The sequence below is a fragment of the Hypanus sabinus genome, chromosome 1 (assembly GCF_030144855.1).
Source record: "Hypanus sabinus isolate sHypSab1 chromosome 1, sHypSab1.hap1, whole genome shotgun sequence".
NCBI lineage: Eukaryota > Metazoa > Chordata > Chondrichthyes > Myliobatiformes > Dasyatidae > Hypanus > Hypanus sabinus.
The window spans coordinates 24413528-24435543 of NC_082706.1; the positions used below are offsets into that span (position 1 = coordinate 24413528).

At 46.7% G+C, this 22016-nt stretch overlaps 1 protein-coding gene across 2 annotated transcripts in view; it reads left to right on the plus strand.

Moving 5' to 3' along the window:
- The first annotated feature begins 1090 nt into the window (after nucleotides 1-1090).
- Nucleotides 1091-22016, plus strand: part of LOC132391969 (phospholipase DDHD2-like) — a 45880-nt gene continuing 24954 nt past the window's right edge. Inside the window, exons 1-7 of one of the 2 annotated variants that reach the window (XM_059965808.1) lie at nucleotides 1091-1599; nucleotides 1962-2142; nucleotides 12467-12842; nucleotides 14421-14631; nucleotides 16273-16463; nucleotides 20461-20550; nucleotides 21622-21832. In XM_059965808.1, coding sequence (XP_059821791.1) covers nucleotides 12495-12842; nucleotides 14421-14631; nucleotides 16273-16463; nucleotides 20461-20550; nucleotides 21622-21832 — 1051 coding nt within the window. In that variant the 5' untranslated portion in view covers nucleotides 1091-1599; nucleotides 1962-2142; nucleotides 12467-12494. The remainder of the gene's footprint in view (nucleotides 1600-1961; nucleotides 2143-12466; nucleotides 12843-14420; nucleotides 14632-16272; nucleotides 16464-20460; nucleotides 20551-21621; nucleotides 21833-22016) is intronic. The other variant, XM_059965819.1, reaches the window with a different exon arrangement.

A 22016-nucleotide genomic window follows, 5' to 3' on the forward strand; every position in this document is an offset into this window, starting at 1 on the left:
TCCACCTCCATTTCCAAGTTTGCAGATGGTTCCACCAAAGTGGGCCATATCTCAAATTATGATGAATTGGAGGAGATGAGTGAGCTTGGTGCCATGGTATCATGACGTCAACCTTTCCCTCAATGCTGACAAAAGGGTGGTTATTCTTTAGTAAGGGGAGTAGTGAATGTGTTCCTGTCTACAGGGTTGAGAACTTTTTAGAAGCTAACATCACCATTAACCTATCCTAACTCAAACCATAAGAGAAGAGAGCTCATTAACACCTGCAGGAGAGTAAAGACATTAGCAATGTCTAGTCCACCAGCCTATTTCTATCGATGCTCCACAGCTAGCATTCTACCCAGACGTTTGGTTATGGCAACTGTTCTGGACGTGACCACAAGAGACGGCAAAGAGTTGCGGAAACAATGGAAACCGGCTTCCCCTCAATGGACCCTCGCTGCCCCAGTAAAGCAGCCAGCATAATCAAAGACCTCACCCAACATGGACATTCTCTCTTCTCCCACCAGGCATCGCGTACCACCGGGCTCGGGGTGAGCTTCTATCCCGCTGTTTTTCGGACTCTCGAACAGACCTTTTGTACTTTAAGAGGGACTCTCGACCTCACGATTTTCCTCATTGTTTTTTTGCACTGCTCTTTCTCTGTAGGTTTTGCACTTTATTCTGCATTGTTTTTGCTTTACTTTGCTCAACTTCAATGCACTGTGTATTGATTTGATCTGCATGAACAGTATGCAAGACAGTGTCTTGGTCCATGTAACAACAATAAACCAATACCCTCCTTATTCTTCATTTGTACTGTTTATTTATTTTTTAATTTGTAGTAATTTTATGCTTTTGTACTGTACTGTTGCCGCCAAACATATTTTACGTCTTGTAAAACGGCGGTAATAAATCAGGATCTGACCACGAATTGATCATGCATTCCCTTCTACCGTCAGTCACCAAAGACAACGGGGGTATTTTCGCCTTTATCCTCAATTCAGCCTCTTCCAGTAGGGGGCGGTCTTGGACAAAGAGTGCCACTCCCGGTCACCGCTTCCTCGTTAATAATATAAACCCAGCAGGGAACAAATATTTGCATCGGCGCAATCTGCCTGATTGGGGAGATAATACAGAGTTACATTTGACAAATCCCATCCACGAGCTGACGCCGCTTGACCTTTGCTCTCGTTGACGTTTTTTTTTAATTAAGGACTTTGGCGTGGAACGAATGCGGTTAGAGATCTTCAAGGGAAACAAAAGCGATGCGAAAGAGAATCGTCGGAGAAGGCGCTGGTGGAAGAGCGGCGAAGAAGAGGAGGAGGAGGAGGGACGAATGAGACCGCTGAGTGCGCGTCTCCCGGAGCCGGGCAGTGCCTAACTCGGCTGCAGGCCTCTGCTGCCGGTTAATTCCGCTCGGTACGCGTTTGGAACCTTGACCTGCGAGTTTGTATTAACGTTCCATTTCGGAAGTAACATTTCGAATTTGCAACATTTTGTTGCAGCCCGGGAAAGACTTTTTAAAAAAAAACCCACACCGGGACTTCAGTCGTCATTGTACTCAGTCGGCACTGGAACCAAGGCTCGCAGTTAATTATTCTTCGGCCGCCGTTTCATGTGAGTAACTCTGATACTCACATAATAGTTCTTTACGGATTCGATTGTAGATAGTTGAAGAAACCCCCACTCCCCAAAGACTCTCCGGTACGGGAGGGGCGTGCTCGTTGTTTGAAGTGCTAAGTTGAGGCCCTGTGTTTGTTTTCCCAGTTAGACTTATTTTGGAGGATGTCGGGGACGTTTTCCTTGTTTACTCCCTTTAATTAGCATCAACCAAAAAAAAAATGATTATCTGATTACAGTTGGTATCGGAGCTTGTTGAGTCGGAAGCAACCCTGAAGTACAAGTGCCTCATTATTTGCAAATGTGTATTAGTAACACTGCCTTCCTAGTTATGAATACTGTACCACTTTCCTACGCAGGGCTTCCTCGCATTTGCTAGTGTACAAATGGCAAGGTGGGACGTTTACAGCGAGGAATTCACTTTGACTCATAGTGCGCCTGACAGTTCCCCCGCCCTTGACCCACCTTCTAGCACCTGCACTATACTCCTGCAGCTTTCGACGGGGTGAAGGAATTTTTGCCTCCAGTATCATTTCAGAGGTGAGTTCTATTGCCCCCCCACCCCCACTGAGAGTGACTTTTCCTCCTCTTCCCTTTCAATCCTTCTGCCAATTCAATCAGATCTGCGCCGATCGGTTTTCTGGGGGCGATGCGCATGGAAGAAATGTTGTTTGTCGTGTATTGTGATGGTTTGGGTGTGAATGTAGGTGGCCTGGTTAGAAACTTTCTGGGTGGTGCATAATTGTTAGTATAGTAGACTCTGACGAGGGTTGTTTAAGATTACAGCAGGATATATCTCAACTGAGGAAAATAGGCTAAGTACTTGCCATGGAAGTCAAGGTCCTGTATTTTGGGATGTTGAACCAGGACAGCACCTGTGTAGTAAATAGCAGAGACCTGGAAGGTTTGGTAGAACAGAGGGGCCTTGGGGTACATGAATGTAATTCCCTAAAAGCTGTGACAGAGAGAAAAGCATGTTTGGAACACTTGCCTACAACATTAGGATATTACAATGGGTTCCAGTTAATTGGGGCACATTGGGACCTGTATACTTTTGCTCAAATTAAGTGACTGCTCCAATTAGTTGATTTTTCATGGAAAAAGTAAAAAGGTATTTAAGAAAAAAAGAGCCTACCATTTAACTGAGTAACAAATTATGTATTTAAATGAACACAGAACTAATTTAAAAAGTACCAATGTTACAGTTCTATAAACTGTTTTAGTTCCTACTGGTTATTGACGGAAGAATTCATCCAGCCTACACTGCTGTTTTTTGATTGACTATAAATGAACAAATTCAGTACAGACACCTCCTGCAGATGATAATGGTCTGCCTTCATGCAATCCTGTCAACGATTACATCCTCCAAATCTCCATTTTTCATTTCAACGTTCAAGATGATTGTCAAAATTCTTTGTAGTTCCTAGCTTGTCGAAGTGGTGAAATAGTTTCATTTTCACTCCTGCCCGTTTATGGCACCCTCCAAGCCTGGTTGCTTGAAACCGCAGTTGAGTAAAACAGTTCTGAATTGTCATAATCAAATGCTGCTTTCTTGGCAGCTGTCTGTCAAAAAATCACTGGTTTTTGAACAAAAATGCATGCAACTGACACTTTTTTTAAAAACTGTTCATTCTAAGCACAGTGTAGCGTCTAATGGCTATACAAATACACATGACTGACTCAAACTGGCAGCATTCTCCTGTCCCAATTGAGATGCGTGTGTCCCAAATAAATGAAGAGAATCATGGCTATTTTCTGGATTCGTTTTTGTGTTTTAAGAGTTGTCCCAAATAATGTGGCTGCCCCAATTAACCGGAAACCAATGTACTAGACACTGGTGAGGCCATATTTGTGTACAGTTTTGTTCACCTTGTCATTAAACTGCAAAGAGTACAGGAGTGATTTGTTAGACCACGTCTCTACACTCTCTCAAATGTTTCTCTGTTACCACAATACCAGCAAAACCCCTTTCCTCCAATTTTGGAAAGTGCATGTTTTGTAACTTCTAGTTTGACAGAACGATGACCAACTCAAGATATTGGCTGTTTGAATCTTCACACTTTCACAGGTGTTCTGATATCTTTTGTTATAATTGCAGATGAATGTTCAGACATATCTACTTAAACAGTTTAAAACCTCCCCTGGTCCTCAAATAAGACCAGTTGCAATATGAAATAACTTTTCTTTTCACAAGCCACACTCCGCGTTCTCAGCGTGCACAAGTAATTTGAATTGATGTCCATTTGAGCCTGTACCCTTCTTGGGTTGTTACGTACCCCGTAACTGGGTCACTTACCCGCAAAGATAGAGAGGTCTGTTTAAGTCGGATGGTACTATTTTTAACAGTATTTATTGATAAAAATACACAAAAATAATATCAATTCAAACATACAGATAATATGCGTCGTCAATACTAAATCTAAAAGCGTGGGTATAATAATAATCAATAAGGAATAGCTCTATCGTTGTCGAGGGGATAATGACGGAAATATAAAAGTCACTGTAGTTCATTCAAGCTGCAGCTTTTGGTTGGAGAGAAAGACGGGTTAAAACTTGCCCATTCCTTTTATGATGTCAATCCTTCGAGAGTCGTTGGGAGTTGATTTCCCCATTGTTAGCTAAAAACCGTTCTTCCATGGTAAGGGCCCACCGATTCCGGGGCAAATGGAAAAGGACGCACGTGGCCCTCTCACCGGCTTTCACTATTACGGGATCGCTAGCGTTTCTTCTGGTGTGTCTGAGGGGCTGTTCCCACAGATCCTCTTTTATCCTGACTCACAGGGTCTCAGATGTCAATCAGGTTGGGATGATGCAATCCCTCCACCAACCCCCCACCCCCTCGGTTCATTGCCTGGGGGCTTCGATGCATCGTACAGGATTCAATACACAATTCCGTCTCCAAGAGACAATAGCCGTTATCAATGGTTCCGCCTTTCGGAGGCCAGGACACATTCCAAACTCTTTGTGGATTCTGCATGTCTTTCTCTCATTTCCTGGGTCTCCTGAACTGACTCAATAGTGATCTTGCGATTCTCAAAAAGGAGGGGGCTACCCCACACCCTTCGGCTCCTCAGAGCTGTGGCACATTCGTAACAGGGTGCAAAGAAGGTGAAAAGAGGTGGGGGTGGGGAAGCTACACGCACACAATGCTGGAGGATTTCAGTAGGGTTGGGCAACATCTATGGAAATGAATAGACAGTTGATGTTTCAGGCCGAGACCCACTTCGGGGCTGGAAAGGAAGGCGGAAGATACCAGAATCGATAGGTGGAGGGGAAGGGGAATTCCTAAAGGTGAGTAGGAAAGGCAAAGGGCTGGAAAGGAAGGAATCTGATAGGAGAAGAGAATGGACCATAGGAGAATGGGAAGGAGGAGGGGACCCAGGAGGAGGTGGTAGGAGATGAGAAGAGGCAAGAGGTCAAAATGAGGAATAGAAGAAGGGGAGGGAATTTATTTTACTGGAAGGAGAAATTGATATTCGTGCCATCAGTAGGTACCCAGATGGAGTACGAGGTGTTGCTTCTCCACCCTCATCGTGGAACGAGAGGGGGCCATGGGCTGACATGTCGGAATGTGGATGAGGATTGCAATTAAAATGTTTGGCCACCGGGAAGTTGCTCTTGGTTGGGGGAGCAGAGTTGCTGATTGGACAGAACATTCGGGGCTCGACAGCAACCTGATGGGACGCAGGGAAAGCTGTGTGAGAGTAAACCCTGCTCAGTGTGCGGCATTGTACTCAATTGTGCAGACAAAGCGTATTGTTCTGAACGACGCGGCCTGTGAAGAACAGCCTGATGAAGCGGGTTTTGTAAATGTAATTTTTTTTCTCGTCTTAGCGTGGTAATCAGGACTGCTGTTTCTGAAGTGGCAGCCTTTGCTGTAAGCAGGGGATTTGTGCTGAGAAATCTCCCAGCATTGTGATGAGGGTAAAAGTCTACAGGAAGTGGAGGACAGGCCAGTCCATCACAGGAAAGCCCCACCCACCGCTGAGCATATTTACATGGAGCATTGCCACAAGAAAGCAGGATTCATCACGTAGGCCCGTGACCATCTGGGCCATGCTCGCTTCTCGCTGTTGCCATCTCGCAAAGCATCAAGCTCCATACCACAAAGTTCAGGAACAGTTATTGCCCTTCAGCCACTAAGCTCCTAAAGCAGTGTGGTTAACTTCACTCACCAGAGCTCTGAAATTATTCTACATCAGGAAGGAGGTACAGAAACCTGAAGGCACACACTCAGTGATTCAAGAACAGCTTCTTCCCCTTTTCTGTCCGATTTCTGAATTGACATTGAACCCGTGATCATGACCACAATTTTTCAATATTTTTTCAGTTTTATACTGTTCTTAATCTAACTATTTAATACACATCTAAATTTGGTTTTTTTTTCTGTCTATATTATCATGTATTGCATTGAACTGCTGCTGCTAAGTTAACAAATTTCATGGCACGTGCCGGTGATATTAAACCTGAATCTGAACTTGCAAACTCACTTTCAGGGGCTGTACAACCAATGTTCAGAATCAGGTTTAATATCACTGGCATATGCCATGAAATTTGTTGTTTTTATGGTAGCAGCACAATGGAATACATAATTGGAAAAAAATGTAAATTACAATAAACATATTAAATAGGTAGTGCAAGAATAGATTTTTTTTTAAATGAGGTAGTGTTTGTGGGTTCAGTGCCCGTTTAAAAATCTGATGGCAGAGGGGAAGAAGCTGTTTCGAATCACTGAGTGTGTGCCTTCAGGCTTCTGTCACTCCCTGATGGTAGCAATGAGAACGAGCCATGACCTGGGTGCTGGGGGTCCTTAATGATGGATGCTGCCTTTTTGAGGGATCTCTCCTTGAAGATGTTCTGGAGGCGAGTGTCCAAGATCTCAGTATTCAATACTCACGAGTTCTCAGTATTATTATTTTTATTTTATTTGCTCAGTTCTTTTGCCCGTTGGTTGGTTGTCAGTCTTTAGTGTTTTTCATAAATTCTATTGTATTTCCTGTAAATGCCTGCAGGAATCTCAAAGTAGATTGTATTTCGATAATAAGTTTACTTGGGCTTTGAAGGAGCTGCAAGATTACTTTCAGTGATGTTGAGTCAGAAAAGCCACTTAATAGCTTGCTGACCTTCTGTGGGATCTTTTGCGTCCCCCTGTGGGACAAGAAGTGCCCGAGTTTGCATCTCCAGCTATGCAGTTCTCCCTTGGGGATCCTAGACACGTGTGCCCGAGTCTAGAGAGTGAGGCTTGAGCCAGGAGGTACTGGTTAAAGGGGAGAAGTCTACTCACTGATCTTAATATCAAGTTGGAGGAGCAACTTGATATTAATTCATATCTCGTATCCCTCATATCCTGCTTGGGTAGCCTCCCATCTGATGGCATGAACAGTGATTTCTCGTAATTGCTACCCATCTCCATTCCTCATTCTGGTTACCCTCTTGCCCCTTCTCTCCCATCTACCACCTCCCTCTGATTACCCTCCTCACCTTTGTTCCATGGTCACCTAACTAGATTCTGTCCTCTTCAGCCCTTTACCCCTTTCGCCCCACCTTTCTTTGCAGTTCTGATGAAGGGTGTCAGCTCAAAATGTTTATTCCATTCCATAGATTGCTGATTTGCTGAGTTCCTCCAGCATTGTGTGTTGTTAATATCAGTTGAAGGATAAATTGCTGCCTGATACATTGCACTGAAGCTTGAAGTCCCCAAATTCTGTTTGCTACATAACCGTACCAGCTACAGCTTGCTGGCTGGAAGGTGCTTTGTGAAGTCCTAAAAATAGTGGGAAAGCAATTCCTCACCTTCTCTGGGCTGGACTTGCGGAAGAAATAGCGATGCCTCCTTGAGCTGGCACATGGTGATCTCAACACGCATCGCCAACAAAAAGTAGGGGCAGACTCCTTTTGTCTAAAGGTGCAGCCAAACACAGAACAATGGTTTGCTGCTTCAGGCTCTAAGAGAAAGGCAGTTGCTTGAGAGGGGACTGGGGGGGGTACTATGTTCAGTGGCCACTTCATTAGGTACTCCTGAACCTCTAATCGTGTGGCAGCGACTCAGCACATAGAAGCATGCAGATATGGTCAAGAGGTGCAGTTGTTCTGACCAAACATCAGAATGGGGGAAGAAATATGATCTAAGTGATCTTGACTGGAAAGATTGCTGAAGGCAGATGGGCTGGTTTTAAAGTATCTCGGAAACTGCTGATCTCCTGGGACTTTTGAGCACGACAGCCTCCGGAGTTCACAGCGAATCGCTGCGGAAGCATCCAGTCAGCATCCCAGCGTGAGTGAAAGTGCCTTGTTGATGAGAGAGGTCAGAGGAGAATGGCCAGAGTGGTTCAAGCTGAGGGGAAGGTGACAGTACCTCAAATAACCACGTGTTACAACAGTGGTGTGTGGAAGAGCACCTCTGGATGGACAACATGTCGAACCCTGAAGTGGATGGGCTACAGCAGCAGAAGACCACGCCCGGTTCCACTCCCATACCTGATGAAGTGGCTAGTGAGTGTAGAGCCCAGCCTTTTGGAATCGGCGTGTTAGAATTTAGACGACACAGCTCAGAGGTGGCAAAATAGCAAACTAAATCCCAGCAGTTCAAGAAAGATTGCTATTATACAACATCTTTGATAGATCCAGCCATTGAAATACATCAGTGAGGGTAAATTCACGCCTCATGTTTACATCTGCTGGGGAACATGGAAACTGGCTGCTAACCTTTACACGGGACGTTTTGGCAACTAGCAGTGTGAGGAAGTTTGACGTTGATCAGATGATAAATATGGGCCAAGAGTTGACCTAATTCATACAGTAGAGCAGGTAATCAAAAACAAAACTAATCTTGATGGCACTGGAACCAGTTTACATATCTGTACTGAGGTCTTTGGACTCTCTGTTAATTAGGAGCGTTGTCAACAGCATTGCAGCTGATACTCTGACAGAACAGTGTTGTGTTGAGTTGGATGCCTTGAACAATTTTCTCCTGGAAGGTCTGCCAGACGTCTTTGATTTGCCTAACCTGTTAGACGAACAGATAATCGGTTTCCCTGTAATCATTCTGGCAGCTACTTTGCAATCTATATTCTCTAGTATCAGCCTCCTCTGGTAATGGAAATTAACCTGCAATGTTGTACACTCAATTAAGTCTTTCCAGTTGGTTTGTTACAAACAATTCCACCTTTCTTGATCTGCCAAGCAGAAACTATGATATCCTTGTATATCTCTTCTGCGCTCTCCTTAGTACTGCCTCGTGTTTCCCGTGATGTCGTGATCTCAGTGTCGTACAAGACTTCAGAAGCAACCCAACTAATGTTGTAATCCCGCTGTCGTGTATAACGTCCCTCAGCTGATTGGGCAAATATTTGATGTGCCATGTCAACTTGAGGACTTGGTCATGCGGTAAGATCTGGACTTGGGTCCCTGGCTTAAAACATTGATCGATCTTGGGCCAGTGATTCTGCCTCAGTACAGTGTAACAAATGCCAGAGGTTTACCTCCCTTTGGAGGGGAGGGAGAAACTTCTCCTCATTCTGGTCACTATAGGAAGGATGTTGAGGCTTTGGAGAGGGTGCAGAAGAGGTTCACCAGGATGCTGCCTGGTTCAGAGTGCTGTCATGAGAGGCTGGGTTGGGCTGTTTTCTCTGGAGCATCGGAGGTGGAGGGGAGATCTGATAGAGCTTTACAAGATTAGGAGAGGCATGGATATAGAGAGGGCAGAGTATCTAGAGGACATGCATTGAAAGTGAGAGGGGGCAGGTTCAAGGGGGATGTGAGGGGTAAGATTTATACTCAGAGTGGTGGATGCCTGGAATGCACTGCCTGGCATGGTGGTGGAGGCAAATATTATTACAGGCTTTTAGGAGATGTTTGGATAGGCTCATGGATGTAAGGAAAATGGAGGGATGTGGACATGGTGTGATTAGAGTTTGGGTGTTGTTGATTTGCTTGTCAGCTGGTTCGGCCTAACTGTTGGCTGACTGGCCTGTTCCTGTGCTGTACTCTTCTATTTCTATCCTGAAACTCTCAGTTGCTTCACTTTCACCCCCTCAAAGGGCTCATTCTTGCCAGTGTCTGCCCTGCTAGGTAGATGTGTATCGGTATCTCTAGTCTTGGTACAAAATTCTAATCCACCTTCCCATTCCAAAATGTCAGTCCACGGTTTCGTCTGCTGGCGTGATGAGGCCACCCTTGGGTTGGGGGAGCATCACCTCATATTCTTTCTGGGTAGCCTTCAGCCTGACAGCATGAACATTGATCTCTCTAACTTCTGGTAACTTTTTTCCCCTGTCCATTTTCTCTTTATTTTTCATTCCCCATTCTGATTCCTCTCTTACCCATTTTCTCCTCACCTGCCTTCATTTCCTTCTGGTGCCCCTCCTCCTTTCCCTATGATATTCCTCTGCCCTTCAGCCTTTACCTTTTCTGCCTATTGCCTCCCAGTTTCTCACCATCCCTCCTCCCCCACCCACCTCTTTTCACTTGTACCCTGCCAGGCTGTCCACTTTCCCTTCATCTGGCCTCTTGTGGCTATTCTGAATGACTTGCTGCAAATCACAGTGATGCTTCCTTGGGAAGAACATATCAACAGGTAATTGATATTGTCCATTCCAATATGTTTTGGAGGGGACTTGATGAGTTGGGCAGAGAGGAACAATTTCCCCCGGCAGCCGTGTATTGGATGAAGTGAAGGGGTGGGGGGTGGAATGTTATTTAGTCTTAATAGAGGGAAAAAAATTAGAGCTAGAAATTTCAGGTGTGAAATGAGGAAAAAGAGGCACACGAGAGTACAGATGCTGGGATTTGGAGCAACAAACGATCTGCTGGGGGACTCGGGGGTAGGGGATGGTGGAGAGGAGGAATTGCCAATGTTCCAGGTTTAAACATAGAAAACCTACAGCACAATACAGGCCCTTTGGCCCACAAAGTTGTGCCGAACATGTCCGTACCTTAGAAATTACTAGACTTCCCCATAGTCTTCTATTTTTCTAAGCTCCACATACCTGTCCAGGAGTCTCTTAGAATACCCTATTGTATCCGCCTCCACCACCATTGCCAGCAGCCCATTCCACACACTCACCACTCTCCGAGTTAAAAATAAAGTTACCCCTGACATTTCCTCTGTACCTACTCCCCAGCACCTTAAACCTGTGTCCTCTTGTGGCAACCATTTCAGCTCTGGGGGGAAAAAGCCTCTGACTATCCACACGATCAATGCCTCTCATCATCTTGTACATCTCTTGTCAGGTCACCTCTCATCCTCTGTAGTTCCAAGGAGAAAAGGTAGAGTTCACTCAACCTATTCTCATAAGACATGCTCCCCAAACCAGGCAACATCCTTGTAAATCTCCTCTGCACTCTTTCTACATCTTCCGCAGTTTTCCTATAGTGAGGCGACCAGAACTGAGCACAGTACTCCAAGCGGGGTCTGACCAAGGTCCTATATAGCTGCAACATTACCACTCAGCTCCTAAACTCAATCCCATGATTGATGAAGGTCAATACACCACATGCCTCCTGAACCACAGAGTCAACCTCTGCAGGAGCTTTGAGTATCCTATGGGCTTGGAACCCAAGATCCCTCTGATCCTCCACTCTGCAAAGAGCCTTACCATTCTGTAATCATACTTGACCTACCAAAAAGCCCTACATCAGTAAGTATGTGAGGGAACCTTCCACCCATGGAGACAACAGAAATTTGAAATTTGTAATTTGCTTCTGGAGTGGCCATTAATGCTGGGTTGGTGGTTTTAAGTTGCAGTTTGGTGGATTTCTGTGAACCTGGCGTACACTTGGGTACCTCCTGGGCCTAATAAAATAGACACTGAGAGTATGCTCGTGATCTTCTGCTGCCATAGCCCATCCACTTCACAGCTCAACGTGCTGTGTGTTCAGAGGAGCTCTACTGCACACCACTGTTGTGACACATGGTTATTTGAATCACTGCCGTCTTGAACTCGTCTGGCTTCCCTCATTGACAAGACATTTCCCCCCCACGAAACTGCTGCTTGCTGGATGTTTTCACACCATTGTCTATAAACGCTAGAGACTGTTGTGCACTTTTTTTTTAAAACCCAGAAGATCCACATTTCTGAGATACCCAGACCACCCCATCTGGCACCAACGTTCATTAAAAGGTCAAAGTCAATTAGATCACAACTCTTCTCCATGGAATTTAGAAAGATGAAAGAGGATCTGATTGAAACATATCAGATTATTAAGGGATTAGACACACTAGAGGCAGGAAACATGTTCCCGATGTTGGGGGAGTCCAGAACCAGAGGCCACAGTCAAAGAATAAGGGGTAGGCCATTTAGAACAGAGTTGAGGAAAAACTCTTTCACCTAGAGAGTTGTGGATCTGTGGAATGCTCTGCCTCAGAAGGCAGTGGAGGCCAATTCTCTGGATGCTTTCGAGAGAGAGATAGAGCTCTTAAAGATAGTGGAGTCGAGGGATATGGGGAGAAGGCAGGAACGGGGTACTGATTGTGGACGATCAGCCATGATCACAATGAATGGCGGTGCTGGCTCGGAGGGCCGAATGGCCTACTCCACCTATAGTCTATTCAAATGTTTGGTCTGAAGAACAACTGAAGCTCTCGACAGTGTCTGCATGCTTTTATGCATTGAGTTGCTGCCGTGTGATTGGCTGATCAGAGATTTGCCTTGACGAGCTGGTGTACCTAATAAAGTGTATCTAGGGAGGGAATGGGTAATGCATTGGGTCAGGTCCCAACTTGATTACAATGAAGACTGAGTTGGACTTGAGGACTTTTTGCTCCCATGTCAGATAGATCCTTTATTGATCCCAAAGGAATGTAGCATTGGAGTGTCATAGTAGGTGGGGTATTGAACAGCCACTGACCTTTTGTTTCTTCCAGGGCTGTGTAAGCTCCTCTGCCTCGAGAAATGGCTGGGATGCCTGCTCCTGTTGTTCCTGCTGATGTTGAGCAACCAAGTACAGGCAGCGTTCTGGCCAATGGTGTGTGTACAGAGCCAATGGGATCGTTGCCACCGAGAACTGATGACCAGGCACCATCCTCGGCTCCAACGCTTTCACTGCCGGAGCCCGTGGGACACGGCCGCCACCCGTCTGCCCTCGGCCAGGGGCCTGCAGGTCAGGAAGCCGGTCGGGCTATCGGCTCCACGACTTGGGGAGATCAGGAGGTCAGCTGTGGCGAGCAGCGGGGTCACGGTGCGGGCGGTCCTCGTTCTGACCGCCAGCACCACACTCCCGACACCGCTCCGTTACACCAGGTGAGTCTTGCCTCGTCCCAGAGCTGGTGTTTGGTTCAGTAGGACAGCCAAATTTTATTTGAAAAAGTCCAAAACGCAAGGTGCCGATGTTGGAAATCAGAAACAAAAACCAGAAGTGCTAGAAAGACTCAGCGGGTTGGGCAGCGTTTGCGGGGAGAGAAGCGGAGTGGAGGATCCAGGGTCAGAACTGGATGAAGAGTTAAACACTGAAAAACTGACTGTCTCTTTCTCCACTGATGCTATCTGTCCAGCTGAGTTGCCAGTGATCAAAATTGCAAGGCAGAATATGCTCTGCACAAAGCCATGTTATCCCAAACAAGTCTATGCTTTTCCAAGTGTAGCACGTCCAATCCTCAAGACTCTTCTCCAATAAATGCCCCTACCACTGCTGACCTATAATTTGCTGGTTTGACCCTATTGCCCTTAAACAGAGGAACATCACTGACCCTTGGGATCTTGCCTATGGCTAAAGGGGATACAAAGCAGTCAGTGGCCAAACATTTTAATTCCCATTCCCATTCCAAGATGCGGCAGTCCTCAGAGTGGAGGAGCAGCATCTTGTATTTTGTCTGGGACCCCTCCAACCTGATGGTATGAATACCAATTTCTCCTTCCAGTAAAAATAATCCCCCCTCCCCCATTCCCTACTCTTACCTCTTCTCCCCTGCCTGTTACCTCCCCCTATGTCCCCTCTTCCTTGCTTTTCTCCTCTGGTCCACTCTCCTCTCCTATCAGATTCCCTCCTCACCAGCCCTTTCCCTTTCCCACCCACCTGGCTTCACCTGTAATTTTCCAGCTAGCCCCTTTCCCCTCCCTTGACCTTTTTAGTCAGGCATCTTCCCCCTTCCTTCTCAGTCCTGAGAATGGGCCTCACCACGAGATGTCGACTGTTCTCTCTTTTCCTGAGCTGCTGCCTAACCTGCTGAGTTCCTCTAGCATTTTGTATGCGTGTGTGTGTCTTTTCAAAGTCACATCCAGCTCGATGACATGAGCTTTGAATTATCAAACTTGCGGTAATTTCTAACCCAACCCCCACCCCCCATGACTTCTTTCTTTTTCTATTCCCCCATTCTGGTTTCCTTCTCACCCCTTCTCACCTACCCATTGCCTCCCTCTGATGCTCCTCCTCCCTGTATCCCACGGTCCAGTGTGCTCTCCTATCAGATTTCTCCTCCTTTATCTCATCCACCTATCTCCTTCCAGCTTCTTACTTCATCGACCCTTACCTGGTCTCAGCCTATCACCTGCCAGCTTACACTCTCTCTCTCTCCCCCCCCCCACCTTCTTATTTTGGTTTCTGCCCCATTCCTCATGTAGGGTATCAGCCCAAAATGTCCCTCCATGGATGCTGAGTTCCCCCAGCATTTTGTGCTTGTGCATGTTGCTAGGAATACTGAAGAAACCTAATGATGCTTGGTGACTGACAGTTCAGACCAGGATCGGAGTTACAGGGACTGAAATGTGTCACACGATGGTATGGCCTGGGCCCCGAGGAAACGGTCAGAGATTTTCGTTACTGTGGACTCTACTGAGGCGGATTATGAAAATAGCTCTGTTTACTTTTCTGGAATGTTTCAGGATGCGCCAGGAACAATGGATCAGGGAGAGGGGCTGCCTGATTGCCCAGTACCTACAAGTCAAGGAGAGACAGCCAAGGAGGACCTGCTGTTGAGCTCTTACGAACTGGTGCAGCCTCATTGGTTCCACTGCAAATTGGAAGACTCCAGGGCCGTGTGGATCCCCTTCAGTAAACTAGACTCCCTCGTTCTGGAGGAGAAGTATCGCTCCGGTGGGTACCTGGCGAGTAAAGCCGGAAACATACAGCTTGGGCCAGGCCCTTCTGCCCATTAACTCTATGCTGACCATTGGGCATCCATTCAACCTAATCCTACGTAATTCACCCCCTCCATGCCAACTACATTCTCATCGATTCCCTTCAGATTCGCCCACCATGAGGGGCAAATTTACAGTGGCTGTTGAATCCACCTTGGGATGTGGGAGGAAACCAGGGTCACCTGGGGTGAAAGCCATGCGGTCACAAGGAGAGCGTGCAGGCTCCACTTGGTCAGCAGCTGAGGTCAGGGTTGAGCCTGGGTTTCTGTCACCGTAAGGCAGCGACTGTGCCACTTGCAGACCCAGCTCATGAAGGTTAACCTCGATGGAAGTTTGTTGTCTGACTTGGGAGATGCAGAGATCTGTTCGGGGAGGAATTGTGAGACCATGCATTTGCTTCTGATTTTCAGTTTGGGCTGCAACAATTGCATTTGTATGACACCATGTAAGAAGCTGTTGGATCAAGCGACCAAAAGCTTGGTCAGAGATAGAAGTTGAAAGAGTAAAATGGTGGGGAGAATTCCAGAGTTTGGAGCCTTGTTAATCGCTGGAACAGCTCCCTGTGGGGAGGGGGCGGGGGGGTGGAATTCAATCAGAGTAAGAGCAGAAGTCCCAATGAAGCGGCTGGGTGCTAAAATCCAACAGTTTATTTCTCTGCATAGATGCTGCCTGACTTGCTGAGTATCTCCAGCATTTTGTGTGTGCTGAGTGAGACCAGAGTGTTCCAATTAGAATCAGGTTTATTGTCACTTACAGTATATCATGAAGTTTTTGCTGAAGCAGTACAGTGTAATATAAAATATACTATAAATTATAATAGGAAATGGATATTAAACAATCCAATGAGAGAGCAAAAATAGTGAGGTTACGTTCGTGGGTTCATTGTCCATTCAGAAATCTGATGACGGAAGGGAAGGAAACGTTGAGTGTCTTCAGGCTCCTGACCTCCTCTCCGATGGCAGTAATGAGAAAACGGTTATGTCATGGGTAGTGGGAGTCCTTCGTGATGGATGCAGCCTTTTTCAAGAGTCACCTTTTGAAGGAATCCTCTGATGGGAAGGCTAGCGCCCGTGATGAAACTGGCTGAGTTTATGCCCCTCTGCAGCTTTTTCTGACCCTGTGCAGTGACTCAGTCGGTCAGAATGCTCTCGGTGGGACACCTGCTGAAACTTCTTAGCGTCTTTGGTGATATACCGAATCTGCTCGAACTCCAATGAAGTATAACTGCTGGCGGGCCTTCACACATTTGTCAATTAAGCTGTCGGCCCGCTCAGCTTTGGGATGCGGGAGGCAACAGAAACTTCTGGCAAATTCCATGGGGATCACAGGGTGAACAGGAAGTCTCCACGCGGCCAGTGCCAGGGGTCACGGTTGAACCTGGTTCTCTGGTACTGAGAGGCAGCAGCTCTACCCACTATACCACTGTGCCCCAGGGTGGCGTGGGGATGAAATGGGCACGTGGTTATCCCGTGCTCCTTGGTTTGAAAGGGCAGATCTGAACGTGAATGGCATTGAAAATGAATATATGGGGGAGCAGTTCCTCTCGAATGGCTTCTCTCTCTCTCTCTCTCTCTCTCTCTCTCTCTCTCCCTTGCAGCATCGGACTCACGCGACGTGGTTGTGGCAACGGATGGTGGGCGTTACGACGTGTTCCTGTCCCGGCGCTCCAGGCACGCGGTGTACTGGCAGGAGACTCCCAGCAAAGTGCGGAGGTGCACCTGGTTCTATAAGGGAGAGAAGGACAGCAGGTTTAACCCCTACACCGAGGAGTTCAGCGAGCAGATCGAGGTACAGTGCTGTAAACTGGGATCTGTCCTTAACCACTCCCTTCCTCCTTCTCAGCAGTCAGGGGAGGTACCAGTGTTGGATGGTCTATCACTGGCTGGTTGTTGGCATTCCTGTCCTGCTGTCCTTTCCTCTTCCACTGGCAGGAACAGCTTGTCTGAACTCATCCGGGACCCTGCCACCACTTGCCACCATTGGAGGGCTTTACTTGCTGAGGAGAGAGTGGAGTGGCTGCGTTAGTTCCCAGAGGAACTTGAGGTCACCCCTCACTCCTTATTGAGACTTCGAATGATGAGGGGCATGGGCAGAGTGGACGGTCAGAGCCTTTTTCCTAGGGCAGGAGGGTCTTGAAGTAAAAGACACCGGTTTAAGTGAGATCCGAGGGGTAGGTTTTTCCACACGGAGGGTGGTGAATCACCTTCCAAGGAGTGGTGGAGGCAGATAAAATGACCATGCTTGGAAAGGTATTTTCATAGGAAAGGCTCTGGGCCTAATGTTTGAAAAGGTATTTGGAGAGAGATTTATAGAGGAAGGGTGCGGGGGAAATGGGCCTATTGGAGGCAAATGGGATTTGTGTAATAGGCATCATTGTCAGATAGGAGGTGGCCACCGAGGGTGCAGAAACAGGAGCTAAGGCAGGCTGAAGGAATTGCCCCACCAGGTGAGCCCATAGGTGTTTCCAAATAGTTGGACAGCAGATTGTTGGAGGCTTGCTGTATAATCCAGACACGTCCTCCCCACTCATGTTCTCTGACCCAGCCAATAGAGCAGAGTCACTGAAATACATTCTGACAACCTGGGCCCTGGAGGGATGTAGGCCTAGCAGCACGACTGTTCCTCTGCGCTCCTCCCAAATGCTTGAACTCTGACCTCCAACATCAATTGTGGGGCCAAGGTAGCGTGGCGGTTAGCATGATGCTGTTACAGCTCGGCGCGCCGGAGTTCAGTTCTGACACCGTGTGTAAGAAGTTTGGATGTCCTCGTGAGCATGTGGGCTCCCTCCTGGTGCTCCTGTTCCCTCCCACTTTCCAAGGACTTTACAGTTAGTAGGTTAATTGCAGACTGCCCTGTGATGGAGGCCCTGTGGTTGGGGTCGACCGTAGATGTTGCACGCGGAAGTCTACGCGATGCACGAGCCTGGGCAGAGTGTTGTGGAGAGCGAGTTGTTCCCTGTGTGACGGCTGCCCCTCTCCACACAGCTGATGAAGCCAAAGGAACGGCAAGTTGCGATGAAGTTCGGCACCAGCGGAGTTGCCCGTCGGTGTTGAATTCAGCGTGGGACTGCCTTGGGTACTCCGGAGCTTCCCCTTCCCCTAGATGAGCTGTCAGTCACGGCTTTCGAGCCTCATCTGCCCAGACTGACTACTTTTGCTCCTCCTGTCAGTAGAAGCGACTCTGCCAGGCTGAGTAGCTAAGCCCCACGTGGATAGACAAGATAGAGGCAGGAAAGTTGTTTCCACTGGTAGGTGAGACTAGAACTAGAGGACACAGCCTCAAGATTCAGGGGAGTAGATTTAGGACAGAGATGAGGAAATGCGTTTTCCAGAGGGTGGTAAATCTGTGGAATTCTCTGCCCAGTGAAACAGTGGAGGCTATCTCAGTTAATATATTTAATACAAGGTTGTATCTATTTTTGCATAGTAGGGGTTTTGAGGGTTGAAGGGAAAGGGCAGGTAGGTGGCGATGAGTCCATGGCCAGATCCGTCATGATCTTTTGAATGGCAGAACAGGCTCGAAATGGCCTACTCCTCCTCCTCCTATTTCTTATGTTCTTATAAAGGCCAGGACCTGGACTTGGTAGTCAGAGGCTATTTGAGGCACGTGCCACTGGGGCACTCAATAGGTACAGGGAATTTATCCTCACTACCATCCCCAGGCTGTAACAAACTTAAGGAACCCTGATGAGGCCAGGGTTAAATAGGTGGGTGGCTGGGCAGCACAGCTTGTTAGGTTGGAAGGGCCTGTATCATTGCCTTGTTTCACAAGTCGGTCCTTGTTTTGTGACTCATGAATATTCCAATTAGTTTTGCCCTTTCTGTCGCAATGAAAGTAGATGGTGTTAAAAGAGTTAAATCTGTGTTAAACAAATGGCCGAGAGCTGTGTTGAGAATCGCTTCAGCGGAACAAGGTGAGGCTGTTGACTAAATAGATGTTTTCTGGTATGGGATCGCCAATACCCATGAATGGAAAAGCCTACGAAAAGTAATGGATGAAACCCAGTCCGTCACAAAAACATCTTCCACGTCGTTGGGCATATCTCCAAGGAGCACTGCCAGTGTCCTTCACCGAAACCTCCCACCATCCAGGCCCTGCTCTCACCTTGCTGTTGCTGTTTCCTCCACCCACTGGGAAGGAGATACAGGAACCTTGGGTCCCTCCACCATCAGGTTCAGGAACAGTTATTACCCTTCAGCCATCCGGCTGCTGAACCAGTGTGGATAACTTCACTCACCTCAACTCTGAACTGATTGCACAGCCTGTGGTCTCGACAGTGATGTTCTCAGTATTATTTATTTCTGTATTTGCACAGTTTTCCTTTTGCACATTAGATGTTGGTCTCTCTTTGTGTGTGGATTTCCATTGTATTTCTGTGTATCTATTGTGAATGCCCACAAGAAAATGAATTTCTGGTTAGTACATGGTGCCATTTATGTACAGGTGGCCCCCGCTTTTTGAACGTTCGCTTTACGTCAGCTCGCTGTTGTGAACGACCTACTTTAGTACCTGTTCTCAGTAACCAAAGAGGATTTTCGCTTTTACGAAAGAAACAAGACACCTGCTTTATACATGTGTTTACCCCAAGAAAGACTACAATGACCGTGAAGCCTTGTGCAGGCAGTTGTTCGCGTATGCGTGTACGTGCACATGAATGTACGTGCCGATTTTCTTTCTCTCGCTCGCTCTCTCTCTCTTCTCACCACCCCCCCATATCATATTTCGACTTTACATAGGCTGTGCATTAATCATATCATTACTGCTTTTACTATATGTTACTGTTATTTCAGGTTGTATATGTTATTTGGTAGGTTCTTTTTTAGGTCTGAGAACGCTCAAAAATTTTCCCGTATAAATTAATGGTAATTCTTTACTTTACAACATTTTGGTTTTCAAACGGTTTCATAGGAACGCTCTCCCTTCGGATTGTGGGGGAAATCTGTACTGTGATATGATATTTATTTTGAACATCTTACCCTGAAGAAATTTCTCTAGGTGCCAGCATCGACTCGATGGGCTGAATAGGCACCCCACACTGAAATTATTTCAATAAACGGTTTGTTCTTTATTAAGGTTTGGAATTGGGTAGAGCTGGGATAGAAATTGGCTCTGTTTCTGTGTTAATAAACATTAGGCTCCACACTTGGGATCAATGACCTTTGCTGTTTCTTTCTTTCCGTTCATGAAGCACTGCCCATTAATTGCCCATGACTGGGTGGTTTGTACAGCCAGGCATGGACCAGGTCAGGTCCAGATCGATTACATTAGTTTCAAGCTGATACAACAGTTGAGCGGCTTCAAGATTGATACGAGCATCTTAACACAAGACCTTTAATTAACTGCAGTTCATTCTTTAGTTGCCTTGGAGGGATTTGCACGTCCCTCTCCACAGATCTGAGAACTGTAGCTCGACAGCCAGAGTCCTCGGGTCTAAATCTGGATTTTGAAATAATAATCCCAGTAAAATAACTGGTAATCTCTGCTTTACATAAATATGGAACTTAAAGGCTAATGGTGCCAAACTAGCAGATTGTTAGAAACACCCAGCTGGCTCACTGATTTAATTTGGGAAAGCAATCTCCTGTTCTGTGGTGTGGACTCCAGATCTGGGCCAACACTCTGTGAAATGGCTCAGCAAGGCTTTCTGTCCTGGAACAAATTGGAGATGGGCGATAAATACTGGTCAAGCCAGTAACATCCATATTCTGTAAGCAGTTCACTTTATTGCTGTTTGAGAACAAGATTCCTCTGTCCCTGCTTGATGGAAATTCTTGACTCTCCACAGAAAACGTACGAATTGTGTGTGGTAACTAACGAATGGAGCCGGAAGGTGGAATTTCCCACAGGAGAAGTCATTATCCTGCACAATCCAAAGGTGACTGCGTGGGGGCGACATGTGCTCTGATTTCACAGAATATTCACGAGACTTTTGAGTGCTTTGTGGGTGAGGCAGGTTTTGGGGACTTGTGAAACCCATTGCTCTTGGCTGACTCTAGTAAGTGCAGAAAACACCTGTATTTATATAGCAAGTTCAATGCAGTGAGGCTGTCCAAGTGAAGTTCATTGTTTTATGTACAAATGCGATGTAAAACTTGCAGCTTCACAGACTTATAGATTTGGGCATTTCACGAGGGCTCTGAAGCACAGTTTAATGAGCTTGATAAGATTTTAAGGCATATGGTCATAAATTTGGTCAAGGATGTCGGGACTTCTTGAAGGGAAGGGCAGAGGGAGAGAAAGAGGATAAAAAAAAATGGGAGAGGTTTCAGGAGGGAATTCGGAACTTCAGATTTGGTCAGTTGAAGCAATGGCCCTGGAGTGGGGTGAAATTAAAATCAGGGATGTTCTGATGAGTCTTGGCCCAAAACATCAACTGTACTCTTTTGCATAGATGCTGTCTGGCCTCCTGAGTTCCTCCAGCATTTTGTGTCTCTGTGTGTTGCTTTGATTTCCAACATCTGCAGATTTTTCTCTGGTTTGGGATGTTCTAAACTCCAGGATTGTAGAACTAGCGATGTTTTTAAGCATAGGGGAGATTGGAAATGGAAAGGGCAATCTATGTCAAGTATGGATGCTGTATTCCAATCTGTCTCAATTATGGACACTATCTTGGCATTGAAATATGAGTCGGGACCATTGTATCCACATTCTTCAAAGCTGCCTATGTTTAACAACATTGGAACAGGACTCCAGAGATAACTCTTTGAGGTAAAGCGTTCTTATTTCATTCACAACCGGGGGGGGTCTGTCTTAGTTAATGCTCAATCCAGAAGCTATAACCTTCAGCAATGTAGCACTCCCATTAAGCCCCAAGCTCCTGAGCTTTGACCAGCTCCTGCCTTGGGTGTTGTAATAGGAGTGTGTTAACTATGTCTTGATGAACTGTCTCATGTCTACTACCCAACTGTGTATTTTCTCTCTCTCTCCTCTGCTGGCCTTTCCTCAGCTGATGATACATTTCCAACCGTCGGGGTCATTGGACGAGTGGGGAACTCCCTCTGCCGAGCAGAGTAAGCCGTGGGTCGTGAAAAGAGGCACAGAGCAGACCTACACGGACATCTTTGCCGGGGAACCCGTGAAGGTGGATCACTTGGTCTTCATGGTGCATGGAATCGGACCGGCCTGTGACATTCGATTCCGCAGCATCATTCAGTGCGGTGAGCCTTCTCCTATTGCCCTGGATCTGCCAGCCTTCGCCGTCCGCCTTTTCACGCTGGCTGTCTTCCCCTCTGTCCTGACGAAGGGTCTCAACCCAACACACCGATCTGTTTGTCCATAGAAGCTGCCGGAGTTCCTGCAGATTTCAGCATCTACATTCTCTTGTGTCTCAAGCTTTTTTCT